We start from the raw sequence: 18,136 nt of genomic DNA on the forward strand, positions 1-18,136 counted from the left end.
GGATGTGGCTCAGTGGTTGAGTGCCCAAGTTCAATCCCTGGTACCACAAAAAAAAAAAAAAAAAAAAGTTTGAGGTTTGAGGTCATCCGCAGCAATTCAGCAAGACCCTGTCTCAAAAAATAAACAGAGCTGTGTGTGTGTGAAGGGGGGATATTCAGGAGCAGTAAGTTAGGGGGAATGGAGGCGGACGGATATATTCAGAAGCAGTTAGTTAGCTCAAAGAATCCAGTTTGAAACAAGTACTGCAAGTTGTTCTGAAAAAGGAGAAACGCTGACCCAAGCCACACCAAAGACCTCCTGCTCTATAACAGCTCTTACGGTAAGGTTCGAGCTAATAGAACATTCCCTTGAAGTTCTCAACGTGACCAACTCATAAGACTTGTCCAGTTTCTCTGTCACTCTTTCAAGATTAAGTAACCTACAATAACAGATCCAAAGTGTGCTAGGCATAATGGAACTAAAACTTGTCAAACCAGTCCTTCAAATGATATAAACATGCAGTTTACTTTCTAATTCAAGATAATTCTGTTTTCATTCTTACAGGAATTATCTCCTACTCTCAATTCATCCTTTTGGGAAGGCTGACAACAAGGGTATAAAACACTGCCTTTTGGGTCCTGAAAAGTCAGTATTTCTTCATTACAGCAACAGACAAACCACTGCCCTCCCTAATACACTGTTTTTAATTCAAGTAAACAGTAAATATGACCATCCTTTAAGAGAAGACACTGGGAAGTATGCTGTTGAATAAAAACAGCATAATGTCCACATTTAGGATAATATGCTGACTTCTCATAAACTAGAATACAAACAGTTATGTAATTTGTAACTGAAACTGGACCTCCTTGTCTCTTACCTGGCCCTATCCAAGCTGTTACTTCAATCTGCATGCCAAAGAAAAGTTTTCCTTTAGATGCAGTCAATGCTTTTTCTTGGTCCTCTTGCTGCCGAAAGAATACCAGACCATACCTCTCTTCAGAAGCTCCGTGTATCTGCACTGAGGTCACCTTGCCAAATTTCTTAAATTCATGGAAAAGGCCATCTTTAAGGCTTGTATCTAAATTCCCAAAGAAAAACAAGTTAACTTTTCTAATTACAACTCAGTAAGCAAGTTACTAAATTTTGGCCTGATTTTTGGTCTAATTTTTTTTTTTTAAGTTGTAGATGGACACAATACATTTAGTTTGTCTGGTTTTTTTTTTTTTTTTTTGTAGTGGTGCTGGGGATTTGAACCCAGGGCCTTGTGCTTGTGAGGCAAGCAATCTACCAACTGAGCTATAACCCCAGCCCCCTGTTTGGTTTTTTTTAATGTGGTGCTGGGGATCAAACCTAGGGCCTCACATGTGCTAGGCAAGTGCTGTACACCACTGAGCCATATTAACATTAAAATATTACTTTTTCAAATAAATAACTCTTAAGATGGTATTTAAGAGATTAGTGTATAACAAGCTGAAAATAAACTGAATGTTGGATGATATTACTGAATATCTGTTAGGTAAAAATGGTATTTGGTTAGGGGAACATGTCAAAAATATTTATCTATAAATTAACGTGAACTGGCATATTATTAGGAACTTGTCTTTCAAACAAAAACAATACCTCAGTTGTAGTGCACATGTCTAGCATGCTCAAGGCCTTGGGTTCAATACCCAGCACCACCAAAATAAATAAATATAGATAGATACATACAAAATGCTGACGTTCTTGAATCTGGAATAGGTATAGAGGAGCTCATTTTACTATTCCTTCTACTTTTAGATATGTTCAATACTTTCATAATAAAAAAATTATACCTGTATATTTATAAATTAAAGTATTAAAGACTTAAAGCTGTACTTTTAGCTTTCCTGGTATCATCTCAATGACAAAATTATGTGAGAAGCATCAGGTAACGCGTGAAACAACTGATAAAACACCATGGCTGGGGATGCATACACTTAGCAGGCATACTGGATTCACTCTCCAGCACAAAACAAAGTCCAAAAGAATACCTTTAATGCCTTTTAGAAATGAACCATACTACATCAGGAGGTCTTGTGTTAATTTGTTTTATTATAAAAGGCATATAAAAAGCAAGACAATTTTACTCCTTTGTCCATTTCTAAAATCCAAGAAAACTAAATTAAAACTCATCAATATATATCTAAAAAGAATTAAAAAATGATTTTTTTTTTTTTTTTTTTTTTTTGCGGTACTGGGGATTGAACCCAGGGCCTTGTGCTTGCCAGGCAAGCACTCTACCAACTGAGCTATACCCCCAGTCCAAAAAATGAATTTTAAAAAACATTTAAATAAACACTCATAATGGCTGGAGAAATAGCGCAGTGGGTAGACTGCTTGCCTTGCATGTACAAGGTCCTGGGTTCAATCCCCAGAACCAGTATTTAAAAAAAAAAAAAAAAAAAAAAAAAAAAAAAAAATCACTCATCAACTTTGTGTCTAGACATCTTTATTCACAAACCTAGTAAGTTTCATAGGTTACTTTAAATAAATAACTTAAGCAATCATTGAAATGTACTTAAGAAATACATAATTTGGTCTTTGTTGGTTTTACTCTATACTGTTTTGACTTATTTACATACTCAATATGCCTAATGTAGAAATAACAGTATATTATGGTACACTGTAAAATAAAAACAATCAGGAGCAAGAGAGATCACAAAATAGCCTGTAGGCTTTTTCCATTCATCACTTTCGTCACTCAAAATGTTAATATTTTGATATGCACTTCCTATCCTAATGTTATGCCCAAAGTTATTTCATATAACAGGACTTCAGGCCAACATAACATATTATTTCTTCTATAATTTCTTCATACTAAATCTCCCCCAATAACAAAATATTTAATCCAGAAGCATATTTATTTAAAAAAAAAAAAAAAACTATGCTTTCTTATATACCATCTGCCATAAAATATACATATACATGCATATAATAAGCAAGTAATGAGCCAGGCATGGTGAAGCTCACCTGTAATCCCAGCCACTAGTCAGAAGGCTGAGGCAAGAGAATCACAAGTTCAAGTCCAGCATGGGTAACTTATTGAGATCATGTCTCAAATTAAAAATAAGAGCTGGGGATGTGGCTCAGAGGTAGAGTAAGCATGGGTTCAGTCCCAGTACTCTCCACCACCAAAAAGGTCACAAAGTAATGTATACATAAATGTATGTACGTACATACATGTTTTATATAAATAGCATCACCATGCAATTCTCATATATGTACAAGGATACAAACTAGAAATTAAACCACATAGTAATAACAATCACTTGATTTTCCCCACATGGCATTAAATGTTAATAAGCACAAAAAGAAAACATTTTCACTACAAGTTATAAAATTCAAGTTACCCAGTCTACCTCATTCATCAACAGTATGTGAGAGGAATGTATCTTTTTTTTTTTTTTTTTTTGGGTGATGGGGATCGAACCCAGGGCCTTGTGCTTACAAGGCAAACACTCTACCGACTGAGCTATCTCCCCAGCCCCAATTATTTATATTTTTACCTGTAGAGCGTACTGGAAGATTCTGAACTTTGATCCCAAAACTTTTACGGGGTTCATCTTTTTCCAGAGATGAAAGCAACTGGGAAGTGGGTGCTGGAACTGCTGCAGACTGAACTGATCGAGCTGGAGAGTCATCGCTTGAACTGCTGCTGGAATCACTGCTGCACAAGGACAAAAACCCCAAAACAATAAAGCCTCAAAATTTTGAGTGAAAAGACAAACAAACTCAGTAGCATATAAAACTTCTTAAAATTAACAAGTGGCAATGATTATCAGGTCTAAAATTTAAGATTGGAATTTCTAAAGGTCCTACATTTTTCTTATTTGTCATAATCCTCAGAGTTGGTAAAGACAGGAAACACTGGTGTGAGAATGTGGAAGCAAAAGTAACATTCTTGTATTAATATGCCAGACAGTACCCACAGCATTCTATGAAATATCTGAAAAATTTTTCTCAAATGAAGTAAGACTGGTAAATGCAATTCACTAGAATAATAAGAGGAAGAAGAACAACAACAATAAAACAAAGAATATATGGGTTTGGAACTCAGAGATCTAAATTCAATCTTGGCTCAGAAATATAGGAGGTGCCCTTGAATAAATCATTTAACCTCTTGTTGAGCTTCAGATTCCACATCTGTAAAATGGAAATAATGAAAGCAGTGCATACCTCACAGTGTTAAGAATTCAACAAAATCAGGAGTAGGGTAAGTGAGGGTATTAGGAAGGAGGAATACTAGCAAAATATGTGATACCCATGTATGAAGCTCTCCTGATGAAACCATACTTTTGTACAATTAGTATATACAAAATAATATACATAGTAATTGTACAAAATGGGCAATTATACGTTTTAAAAAAAGAATTAAATATTATAACCACCAGTACAGGGTCTGGAATATGTCAGGTATTCAATATATTATCGACACTGCTATTTCTACAGGCTAAGTATCCATATCTGAACGGCTTGGGACCAGAAGTGCTTCGGATTTCATATTTTTAAATACCTACCTAGATATGAGACGCCTTTGGTATAGGACTCAAATCTAAACAGGAAATCTTTGTGTCTCCTATATAGCCTATATACATAGCCTGAAGGTAACTTTATACAATATTTTAAATAATATTGTGCATGAAATGAAGTTTCATGGCATGGAATGTTCCACTTGCAGTGGCATGTCAGCACTCTAAAAGTTTCAGATTTTGGGACACTTCCAATTTTGAATTTTCAAATTAGGGATGCTCAGTCTGTGCACTACCCCATTGACTGGATTAATTCTTAGAAAATAAAATATCCAAAATAATTTTCCAGGTAATTTTAAACTTTTAAATTTCTGAAGGACTAATGAAGAACTATAATTTAAGTGAATCTGTTAGTTCAGCTCTGTTCCCTGTGGATCATTGAGAAGTGAGAGTTCATGAAACTGAATTTATTACTCTCCTCAGTTTAATAAAATCCTAAAAAAGGGAGACAGTCAACTGAAAATTAAGAAGAATATATCTTCACAGATATATTTAAAGAGGGATATATTTAATTAAGTTTATTATACCTAAGAACTGTTGAGAGACACAAAATTCTCTTTCCAGTACTGAATCTACAAGACTGCTCCAGGCATTCTCAAACACACTGATGAAAAGCTATTTGCAGATGCTGCTGTCTTTGTGAAATTTCGCTTCATACTTTCCTGAAGCATAATAGCTAAATGAAATGACCTATAGTAGTTTCTGTCATTTGCACTAAGACTACAAATCTCATAGCCAGGACAATGACTCATCCACCCAAACAAGTCCAAAAATAAAGAAATACACTGTGTTTTCTTATAGAAAACCAAAGATATTTCTTGAAAACTAAGACTTTACACAGCATTTTTATTTAGTTCTCACATGCTAAGGCAGAAGATGAAAATGTCAGAAGGTTATTATCAGAACTTTCACTTTCTGCAGTTCAAAAGGTAGGAGAATAAACCAATGTCATTAAGAGCCAAGTGAAGGGAGTTAGGCTACAAACAGAATAAAGCAAAAGAGACCAGCCTAGAGATATGGCTAGGGGAGTAGCTCAGTTACAAAGTGCATGTTTTGAACATACCAGGACCTGGTTTCAATTCCCAGCATCCCCACCCCGAAAAAAGCACTTTAAGATAGAACCACAAGCTGTCACTGCCAGGCCTTCTATAAATGTTTTGGCTTTAGTTATAAAAAATAATAATAATAATCTTGGTCATCAAGCAAAAACTGTGTTACTAGTTCTAAGTAAACAGTACCCTAAATAGGATACTGTATTATCATGAAATTCAGGTTAGCAAAATAATCTTGTTTTCAGCACAGAAGGGAAAAAAATGCTTGATATGTCTACTAAATACAAATATTCAAAACAATACAAAATTATTCACAAGGTCATCAAATGACTAAGTATAAAATGTTATATGATTTATCAACAATAAATTACAGAAATAGAGCAAACAATAAATTACAATGAATCAAAGTAACAATTAATTCAACTATTTTAATTACAATAGTACCAATATTATATATGCCAAAATTTCCTACAACAATGAGAAAAGAGGTAAACATGGGTAAGAGAAGAAATTCAGGCTACTAAAATAATGAGGCAACAAGAACATTCTAAGTCTGTATTATAAAAATGAAAAGAAAGATGACTGAAGAATGGTAATGATGGTTTAAAATAAAGTAAGCTGGGTGCAGGGAACACAACTGTTACCCCAGACTCGGGAGGCTGAGGTAAGGAGGACAATAAGTTTGAGGCCAACCTTAGCAATTTTGCAGGACCTTCAACAACTTTTGAGATACTGCCTCAAATTAAAAATTAAAAGGAATGGGGATGTAGCCCAATGATAAAGGGCCCCTTGGTTCAATCCCCAGTACCAAAAAATAAAGTAACAAAACAAAGTACAAAAAAATAGTGACAGAGCTACCTTTTGACCAGAACTGCCATCTTCCAATAAACAACCGAAATGACGAACACAAAGGGAAAGAGGAGAGGAACCGATATTTAGTCTCTAGGCCTTTTAGAAAACTTGGAGCTGTTCCTTTGGCCACATACATGCAAATCTACAGAAGGGTGATATTGTGGACATTAGGGAATATGTACTGTTCAAAAAGGAATGCCCCACAAATGCTATCATGGCAAAACTGGGAGAGTCTACAATGTTACCCAGCATGCTGTTGTCATTGTTGTGAATAAGCAAGTAAGGGCAAGAGTCTTGCCAAGAGAACTGATGTGCCCATTGAGAATGTTAAGCACTCTCAGAGCCGAGACAGCTTCCTGACACGTGTGAAGGACAATGATCAGAAAGAGAAGGAAGCTAAAGAGAAAGGTATCTGGGTTCAGCCGAAGCTCTGGCCTGCTCCACCCAGAAAGCACATTTTGTGAGAACAAATGGAAATGAGCCTAAGCTGCTGGAACCTATTTCCTATGAATTCATGGCATGATAAATGTAAAAAAGTAATAATAATAAAGGTCAGTGGACTATAAAAATGATTTTCTTTAAAAAAAATAGTGACAGAAATTAGATTTGTTATAAAATGTCATCACATTCTCTTCTGGTAATCCCCTGTTACTACACCAATTCTGAAACCAGATGTAAAATTTAACTATCTGAATCATCTGATGACCAATTCAAAGTGATAACTAGAAAGGGGAACAGATTTTTAAATGGATTATGAAATGACAAAATACAAGTCTGAGTTCACATTTTGAAATGTTAACCTAAAATGCAATGTATACCTCCAGTACAGCATATTAAATGTGCTAAGGACTTAAAGATCCTGAGTAAAAATGAGTTCACACTTTTTTTTTTTTTTGTGGTGCTGGGGATTGAACTCAGGGACTTGTGCTTGCAAGGCAAGCACTCTACCAACTGAGCTATATTCCCAGGCCAAGCTCACACCCAAATGCTTTTCAGTCCTACTAAACTGATAGCCCAAATGCCCAGAGTACGTCAATTTTAATTTAAAAATTTTTCATAATTCTGTGAAAACTAAAATCATAACAGTTCATCAAAACACAGGATATATAGTATTTAATTGACAAAAACAGTCCAATCTAAGTTATGTGAAAGAAGTAGTAATAAAGGTGTATTTACCAATAATTTTTAAAAATAGACTTTAAATTTACCTGGGCACATTGATTATTATATTATCAACATCAATTAAATTAATTAATTTTCTAAATAGCAAGGAATCTAAAAGAAACACTTTAAAAACAATCTACGTCAGGAGTGATGGTAAATGCCTATACTCCCAGCTACTCAGGAGGCTGAGGCAGGAAGATCACTTGCACCCAACTTGGGCAACAGAATGGGTTCTGGTATTTGAAAAAAGACAAGGGAAGGGGAGGGAGTGATCTACTTATATTTATTTTTCCTAAGGACGATTTTGAAGGCTGGGTTATTTCTTTTTTTTTTTTTTTTTTTTTTTTTTTTAAGTTGTAGATGGACATAATACCTTTATTTTATTTATTTTTATGTGGTGCTGAGGATCGAACCCAGTGCCTCACATATGCCAGGCAAGCACTCTACCACTGAGTTACAACTGCAGCCCCTATTTCTCATATTTTTTATATATAAGATTATTATTAAGACAACTGAAAAGCAGGTCTAATCAAAATTTCCATAATGGAGAAATATAAGAAAAAGCAACTGAATACATAACAATCCTTGATAAGTCAATGCAATATAGGAATGTCATAAACCAAATCAGGAGGTCCGTCACTAATTTATTTTCCTACAGCCATTTTATTCACAGAACTACATGAGCATTTGATTCTTTCCACTGAAAATGTCAATACACTGAGTATACCATTTGTAAGATGATTCAGGACTACATTTGTTCACACATAAGTGACGTCCAATAACTGACTTCTATATCCCATGTCCCTATATTACATGTAAACATTTAATTGAGGTAAATAATGCATCTACATTATTTTTTTTAAAGCTGAGAGATTAAAAGGCATTAACCAAATTACTGGAATAAATGGATTTTAAAAAAAGGAACAATTAGACAACTTCACAATTAAAACAGAAGGCTCATTTGTTAAATGCAGCTATAACCTCAAGTGACAATTTTCCAATTAGATAGCTAATAATTTTTCTCTCCAAAGTCAATACATAAGCTTGGGTCAAGAGGGAAAGTATGCAAAATATGCACTTTCCATTAGGCCTGGATGGTACAAAATGTGCCTGCCCTCTGGTCCTTGATGCTTTCCTCAGATGTGGGGGCACAAGGGGGAGGGGGGGTTATCTAATTTGCTGAGTGGAACGTATCACCACACAAGGTGATATATTCCTCTATACCCTCTCCTTTAAACAAATCCAAATTGTATCTTTATACTGCAGCAATTCTTGAAGTGAGTCTTGAGTCTGAGGACTCCTGTGGAGGCTAAAGTCCTTTTAGAGTGTCTGTGAATTCTTTTCAATTTTAATCACATATCTGTGTGAGACCAGATTATCCTCATATACCAAAAAAACTTTAAAATCACAATATGAATCAAATTACTTATGAGAATCTTATTAAATCAGACATTAAAGAGATATTTGCAAGAAGCTAAAACAATGCCACTCTTCTCACTAATTGTTTTATAAAACATTCAGGGCTGACAGTGTAGATTAGTGTTAGAGCACTTGTCTAGCATTTGAACAGCTCAGGGTCTGATCCCCAACACTGGGGTGGGGTGGGGACAAAATTTAGTTGGCGCTGTGGGTATAGCTCAGTGCTTAGTATGCATAAAGCCCTGAGTTCAATACTAGTACCCCACTAGTACTCAGGATCTTTAAGTCCTATGTTAAAGGAATTAATATAGAAATTTTTTTAATTAGTTTTAATTTCAATGATAAATGTCAATCGAAACTACCCACATTAAGTAAAAGTGCAATAATTCAAGGATGTAAAAAGGTCCTGAGTCTAGAAAGTTTAGGGGAAAAAAAGAATTAGTTCAGTAGATAGTGTGATGTGATCCCACTACTATTTTCAGCACTACTACTTCTAAAATGTAAACTGAATGAAACCTCTACATTTTTTTAAATCAGAAAAATAAGAAGGAAATACTAAACTGGGTGGCATATAAAAGTTCATTTTACCTATTTAAACTTCAATTTTCCTAGTGGGTTATCAGAACTTAAAAAAGGCCCCTACTTGGTTCTAGGGCCCTATTTCTCGTTCTCTTTTCCTCCCTTCAGAGTTGAAGATCCAACCCAGAGCCCTGCACAGGCCAGGCAAGCACCCTACCGCTAAGCCACACCCCCAGCATTAGGGTCCTATAACTCTCCTCCATCATCCACCTCGAATAGATCTCAAATACCTGCAGGACAAAGTCCATATTACTTAAGAAGGTGGAGTGGACCCATTACAACCTGGCAGCCAAATAATTTCCCAGTCACTCCTTCAGTCCTTCCAACTCCACCACCACTAATGATCAGTCCACGTGAGAGTACTGTACCAGTTTCTAGTGAAGGACTTTTTTTTTTTCCTATTAGATTTGAATTCTTGGTTAAATTATTTTGTCTCTAATCCTTAATATCCTCATGTGTGAATGGTGACAATTCCTACTACTTTTGGGGGTTCTTGTGAGGATTTAATGTGCTAATGATTATAAAGTGTTTTGCCCTTAGCATAGTATATAGCAAGCATAGGAGTGATACCTGCTCCTGAAGACACCTTTCTTTCCCTCCTTGCCTGCCTTTCAGAATTGGCTCTGTTATCAATCTCCTGCTATACATCTGTTCCTGGCACCCCAACCCCATCCCCATCCCATCAAATTTACTGGTTTCTTAGTTTTATATTTCTAAAATGCTTTTACTGTAACATCTATACATCTATCTTAAATCCCTGCACTGTGTATTATAATGACCCACTTACCAGCCTTCTTCAGAGTTCAACAGATTGATCTTTCTGAAGGTAGAGCCCAGAAAAGTGCTGGATATGAAACAGCTAGTCCTCGAAGATATAAAAAATTTGAATTGCGAAAATGATTGAGACTAATGTCTGGCAAAGTAAACTAAACTCAATAAAAAGATATTAACATCTAAGAGTGAAATGAAAGTTTCTGATAAAATATTATTTGGTTTGCAAACTGTGAAGTTTTTCTTCCTTGATATTTCATTAATTAATCAAGAAAAAATAACAGCTGTTCTAACTAGGATCTCAGGTATCTTTTTTTTTTTTTTTTACAGTGCAGGAGATTAAACACAGGGCTTCATACATACTAGGCAAGTGTTCTACAACTGAGCTATATATACCCCAGTTCAGTCCTAAGCCACTGACACATATTCATAACCTGACTGAAAAAAAATCACTGATATTTATAAAAACAAATACAAGCTGGAGGTAGAGACACACACCTGTAATCCCAGTCACTCAAGGATCACAAGTTCGAGACCAGCCAGGGCAACTCTACAAAATCCTATCTTGAAATACAATTTAAGCCAGGTGCAGAGAAGCATGCCTGTCATCCCAACAACTCAGGAGGCTGAGGCAGGAAGATCCTGAGTTCAAAACCAATCTCAGCAACCTAGTGAGGCCCTAAGTAACTCAGTGAGACCCTGTCTCTAAATAAAATATTAAAAAGGGCTAAAGGTGTGGTTCAGTAGTTAGGCATCTCTGGGTTCAATGCCCAGTTTAAAAAAAAAAAAAAAAAAAAAAACGAAAAAAGAAGAAAGAAAATTTTAAAAGGGCTGAAGGTACAGAATATGCAAAAGGTCCTGGGTTTCATTAACACCACAAAAAACAATAATAATTAATTAAAAAAAAAATATATATATATATATGGGTTGTAAATGTGTAACAAAGACCGGAGTCCTTGGATGGATATTCTACTTCATTCACAAATCCCACAGAGGACACACCTATGGCATTTATAGCCATCTGGTAAGTAGAAGCCAGGGATACTACTAAACATCCTACCGTGCACAGGATAATCTCCAGAATTTTCTAGTCTCAAATTTAAATAGTGCTATGGTTGAGAAACAATGGCCTACATTCTTTATTTTTAAATTTTTTTTGTAGTTGTAGATATAGTTGTAGTTGTAGATGCCTTTATTTTGCTTATTTTTATTATGTGGTGCTAAGGATCAAACCCAGTGCACCACACATGCTAGGCAAGCACTCTGCCATTGAGCCCCCAGCCCCAGCTCCCAAGTCTACACTATTTCTTAGACTGCTTTCTCTTCTGAAAATCTCCCCCAGCCCCAGCTCCCAAGTCTACACTATTTCTTAGATTGCTTTCTCTTCTTCTGAAAATCTAACAAGCTAATTTCAGACAGCAATTCTAACATAGGCTCCTTAGAGTGATTATTCCTCCTCAGTATGTATTATTTCATAAAAATATTTGAGGGCTGGGGATATAGCTCAGTTGGTAGAGTGCTTGCCTTGCAAGCACAAGGCACTTAAAAAATATTTGAATAACTTAAAAAAGGAAAAAGAGAAAGATGTCAACATCTGAAATTGGGCTACTCAAAGAGAAACTGTGACCCAACACCCTGGCATCCTTTTAACAGACATGATTAAAAGGTAAATGGAAGCCAGGCAACGTGGTGCACACCTGTAATCCCAGCGGGTTGGGAGAATGAGGCAGGAGGATTGTGAGTTCAAAGCCAGCCTCAGCAAAAGCCAGGTGCTAAGCAACTCAGTAAGACTCTTGTCTCTAAAATATGCCTGGGGATGTGTGGCTAAGTGGTTGAGTGCCCCTGAGTTCAATCCCCAGTACCCCCCATAAAAAAATCTTTTTATAATGTGTACTTTCCCATATCGATACCAATGTCAGACAGACTATTCTGTAATTTTTAAACAAATAATGAGTGAAATATACAGTAGAGATACCCATACTCTAGTAAGGTTTACATCAATGCAAACTATTCCATATTAAAATGGTTCTTAATGTAATAGATTTCTTTACTTAAGGAATAAAGGTTGAAGTAATTAAATTTAGGTAAAGGATTTGAGTATCACAATTAGATTTTCTCCTTGCCTTAGTACATTGTTCAGAACAAATCAGTAAATTTTCTATTTTGCTTAACCAAGTTACTGGAGCAATTTGCTTTTGATTTTGAAACGTCTTAAATTTGCCTTTTAAAATGATATTACAAGCCAAGGAATCATGGCACACAACTGTAATCCCAACTACTAGAAAGGCTGAAGCAGAATGATCTCAAGTTCAAGGCCAGCCAGAGCAAACTGACAAAACCCTGCCTCAAAATTTAAAAAAATTAAAAGAACATGGTATGTAGCTCAGTGGTAAATCATCCCCGAGGGTGGTTCAATCCCAGTACACAAGGAAAGAAAGAGATAAAATATAACAAAAATAATCTGATTCAAAAATGGGCAAAGAACTCAAACATACTTTTCTCTCAAGTTAAAATAGCTAACAAGCCCATGAAAACATGCTTAACATTATAAATCATTATAAAGATGCAAATGAGATAACACTTCACATACAATAGGATGGCTATTATTAAAACCAAACAAATGAACAAAAATAACAAATGTTTGCAAGAATGTGAAAGCACTAGAACCCTTCTGCATCACTGATAGACAAGTAAAACAGTGCAGCCACTATATAAAACAGTACTGCGGTCATTCCCCCTCCAAAAAATGAAACACAGAATATATAATCCAGCAACTCTGCTTGTTTATACAACCAAAAGAGCTGAGAACGGCAACTCGGATATATATGTGTACAACCATATTTCAATGTTCTTTAGTTAAAAGGTGGAAGCAACTCAGGTGTCTGTCAACAAATTTACAAAACATGGTACATACATAAAATGGGATATAAAACACCCTTAAAAAGGAAGGAAATTCTGCCACGTGCTACATGTTTGAACCTCAAAGATATAATGCTAAATGGAATAAACCTGACACAAAAAGGCAAATACATAATTCTCTATGAGGTACGAAAACTGTTAAATTCATAGAGACAGAAAGCAGCGTAGTGGCTGCCAGGGACTGGAGAACAGACAACTGTAAATTATTGTTTAATGGCTACGGAACTTCAGTTGGGGAAGAAGAAAAAGTTCTACAGATTGAAAAACAAAAAAAGTTCTGGAGATGAAAAAGTTCTAGAGACAGAGGTGTTGATGGCTGCACAATAATGTGAATATACTTAACTGCAGAAACCTGGGCACTTAAAAATGGTTAAAATGAGTCAAGCACGGAAGTGAACGCCTATAATTCCAGGACTTGGGAGGCTGAAGCAAGAGGACCACAAATTCAAGGTCAGCCTCTTCATCTTAGAGAGACCCTAACAATAAAAAATCAAAAGGGCTGGGAAGCCAGGCGTGACAGAGCACACCTGTCATCCCAGCATGAGAGGCTGAGGCAGGAGGATCATGAGTTCAAAGTCAGTCTCAGCAACTCAGTGAGACCCTGTCTTTAAATAAAATTTTTTTAAAAAGGGGCTGGGGATGTGGCTCAGTGGTTAAGTGCCCGTTAGTTTAATTCCTAAACACCCTAAAAACACACACACACACACACACACACACAAAACCACTGAAGTTAAAATGGTAAATTTTATGTTATTTTGCCACCCTACAAATGCCCCCATGCACACAAAGACGACTTACAAAACAAAACAGAGATGGTTCTCTGTTTTTCAGAAAAAGATGAGAGTTCAATCCAGTCTATACAGCAGTGTACGTGGGGTTCTGCTAAATCAAGGGATCTCACAACCATTATTCTCAGGTAAATTTTCTCAGAAATGCCACAGTTATGAATCAGTTGTAACTGGTGACTGTGCAACTATTACAAAGGAACTGAAAAGCACTGTAGGACTCTACTGTATTAATGATCAAAAATCCTTCAGAGTCAAAGTTAATAAAACGTTTTTTCTAATTCTTTTAAGAGTGGGGTATTATTATTGAAAAAACTGATAAAGAGTACAAATGTATTCTTATAACGGAATCAATATTTCAATTTTGACTCTGTTTAATCTACTATAGTATAATCAGAAACTGCAAATATTTATATGGAAAAAAGATCTGATAAAACAAAGTGCAGACTGAAAACTGACAAAAGGGCAAACACTGTCTTTTATTAGGACAAAGCCAGGTGCAGAAAGAGCACCATAATCCACAGCAATTCTCACTGCAATCAGCTTCTATTGCTGATACAACACATGTAGCAATTTATTTCCCAAGGATTTTTAGTAGAAAATCTAGACCTGAAAAACAGTTTTTCTGGGCTGGGGATGTGGCTCAGTGGTAGGGCAATTAGCATGTGTGAGAAGAGATTATTTTTTTCTTGAGTTCTCCTAGTTTCCATGTAGATTTCACCTCCAGCATTAGTGTTTATCAAGCAAGCCTAAACCTTAGACAGGTACTGGCTCCATTTTCTAAGTAGGCAAGATTAAGACTTAAAAAGACTTTAAAGTGATACTTAAAGTCAAAGGTAATAATTAAAATGACTGGTTTTACTTCTCTTCCTATTACCAATAGTTTGCATAAATAAGGAAAAAAAGAAAATCACTAGACTTTTTTTAAAGCATGCCTTGTTTTGGCAGAAAATGCTGTTTAAAACTGAGTTGAATACGCTGTGCATGATTAACTTGCTCAAAAAAGGTTTAAGTACAAGTCTTTCTTCAAAATGCAATTCCAGTTGTAGTTAGTAATTTTTAAGCTCATGACTGTCTTTGAGTAGTAGAGTCAAATAAAAGGAATATGGATAGTTTATAACTGCTGGATAATGAAAGCTCACCCCAAATAAATGAAGAAATATTACTCAGTTATACAAAGGACTGAGCTACACCCCCAGCTCTTTTTATGTTATTTTGAGAAAGGCTAGCCCTAACCTTAACCCTTAAAAACGAGTGAAGTGAAATAAACCAGACACAAAAGGACAAATGTTGTATAATTCTCACATATATGGGGTGCCTAGGGTAGTTGAAAATTAGTAAACTAGTAGTTCCTAGAAGGAAGAGGAGTTATTAATAAAAAAAGTTTTGAAGATTAACTGAGCTAATGATGCATGCCTGGAACACCAGAGATGCAGGATACTGAGGCAGAAGAATCTCAAGTTTGAGGTCAGCCGGGCAATTTAGAAAGACCCTGTCTCAAAAATTAAAGTCTGGGGATGCAGCTCAGTGGCAAAGCACTTTTGGGTTTGATCCCCAGTACTCCACCCCACCCACCACCAAAAAAAGTCCAGGGGATGAACAGTGGTGACTGCACAATATGAACACAATCGCACACATTTATACACTTTACAATAGCTAAAATGGGAAATTTAATGCTTTGTGTATTTCACCATGTTTCTTTTAACTTTCTTTTTTAAGTCTTACTAGCTTTGGTATTTTTTCTTCTGCTAACAGTAGCAAATATGGACAATACATTTTTTTGATCAATCACTAATTTTCTGGTGGGCTTCACAGGGTGCTAAAAACCCCTAGCCAATTTTAACAACTATAAATGATCGACTACCAAAGACTCCATCTCCAGGAGCTTCTTCCCATTTTATGTTCAGTTTGGGGGAAGGGGGTCAGACATGATCAGATTCTGCTATGAAGTTGGGAGGGATTTTGTGTTGTGTGTTGCTGAGGATCAAACCAGGATACTAAAGAAGTGCTGTACCACTGAGCTACATCCCTAGCCCCAAATACTTTTTTGATAAGCACAAAACTCTTAGTGAGTAAAGCAGAAAATTATTTTTCTACACATTCTCATTATCTGAAACAATTTTTTCTTTTTTTTATTTAAATTTTTATTTTTACAGACTGCATTTTTATTCATTGTACACAAATGGGGCACAACTTTTCATTTCTATAGTTGTACACAATGCAGATTCACACCATCCATGTAATCATACATGTACATGTACATAGGGTAACACTGTCTCATTCTACTATCTTTCCCCCCACCCCCTCCCACCCCATTTTCTTCTACAGATGATGTAGAAGAACTTTGGATGCAAAGTTTCCAGAAAAATTTGCCCTAGAGTAGTTTCAGTTTAAATTCCAAAAAACCTGGGCCCATAAAATCAATATATGGTTGGTAATCCCTTAAGATTCAGAAAAAATGCCACTCAAGTAAACCAAAGCAAAAAGCATCAAACATGAATACTCTCTACATAGACTGGACAAATCTGCCTAAGGAACAAGAAACCCTTCTTCATGAAAGCCAAGTCTTTAGAATACCCAGTGGGTGACTCACTCAGACAAAATCCAAACTATCAATTGTAACACAACATTGGCTCATTCCCTTAACCACCTGGTATATAAAATCACTTATACATCTTACAAGAGCAACTAAAGTATTTCAAAACACATAACCAAGAAAGCATACAGGTAAATTAAAAAAAATTTAATTGGTTGCATACAACTGATGAAGTTTTCACCAAACCCACAAGTAAATAAGACTCTGAAGTTTTGCCTTTTTTCCTATTTGACTGTGGCACTAATTACATATCCTTCCTACCCAGAATGGGGTCAGGGGAGATTTGCTATTTCCCACTTCTGAACTCCATTAGGGTGGGTCCAGGCCCATAAGGTGAGAAAGGCACCTAACCCTCCCACCAGGAAGCCTCAGTCATTTACTATTTGGAGCATTTATTTATTTTTAAATGACTAGAAATTATGCAGTAAAAAAAAAAAAAAAAAAACCCAGTCTGAAATTGTTCCGCATAAATAAAACAACTTCTCTGCAATTTCTTCCAGTGACAGACACAAAGCTTTCATGTCCAAAAGGGCTCCAAGGACCATGACACAGCACATTCAGAAGGCATCCACCCCTCCTCCCATGACTGAAAATAACAAAGAATCATAGAATTCCCCTCCTTTTGGTTATATAAATCATGTCCAGAAGCAACACAGATGTCTGTTAAGTGTGTGTCTCCTAATCCCAACATATTAACATATGTTAAGAGACACACTTTAAACCTTTACCCAAAGTATTATTAGTCATTAGTTTAAAACATCTTTCAGATTAAAATTATTTTTCAAATTTAAAAAATTTACCTGTATTGAGAAAATTTCATTTACTTTCTGAAGTAAACAAATTTATTTGGGGGCTTAGCTATTAAAGTTTTTTCAAGAGTTGAGACACTCCCTTGGTCACCTTAGAAGCTAACACACATTTTATCTTAACCAATACTAAATCAATTGAAGATAGACTCTGGAAGTGGTTCAGTTAATATTTTAGGCATAAGAGGGCTAGGACTGTGTCTCAGCAGTAGAGTACTCAAGTACCAAGTGTGAGGCACTGGGTTCAATTCTTAGCACTGTGTAAAAATAAATAAATAAAAGCATTCTGTTCATCTACAACTACAAAAACAAAATGCTAATATATATTTTAAGCATAAGAGTCCATGAATCATTTCATTAATCCAAAATTTCCAAGAGAATAGAGAGGTTTGGGGAATTTTAAAAAGGAAGAAAAAATAATGGACTTTTGTCTTTAAACAAAATGAAAAGCACTAAGTTGATGAATAACTAACTTTATGACATTATAGTTTGACTTAGTTTGCTTCTAGAGTGTAACTTAACAGAAAATGTAATACAAGTCACAAATTATTACAAATAGCAACATCTTAAAAAGTAAAAAGAAACAGGTAAAATTAATTTTAATATATTTTATTTAACAATATATTCAAAGTATTACTTGAACAGTGGCTAACAAAAATTAATA

At 35.5% G+C, this 18,136-nt stretch overlaps 1 protein-coding gene and 1 non-coding gene across 2 annotated transcripts in view; both read right to left on the reverse strand.

The window, feature by feature from the left end:
- The window catches only part of Spen (spen family transcriptional repressor), a 79,879-nt gene that overhangs the window by 26,166 nt on the left and 35,577 nt on the right, over positions 1–18,136 (reverse strand). The window contains 2 exon segments of the mRNA XM_047526034.1: positions 857–1,057; positions 3,507–3,667. Of these exon segments, the coding sequence (XP_047381990.1) occupies positions 857–1,057; positions 3,507–3,667 (362 nt within the window).
- Positions 2,187–2,260, reverse strand: Trnaa-ggc (transfer RNA alanine (anticodon GGC)). Its single transcript has one exon. It is a non-coding gene; the product is annotated as a tRNA-Ala (tRNA).

The sequence above is a fragment of the Sciurus carolinensis genome, chromosome 1 (assembly GCF_902686445.1).
Source record: "Sciurus carolinensis chromosome 1, mSciCar1.2, whole genome shotgun sequence".
Lineage (NCBI taxonomy): Eukaryota > Metazoa > Chordata > Mammalia > Rodentia > Sciuridae > Sciurus > Sciurus carolinensis.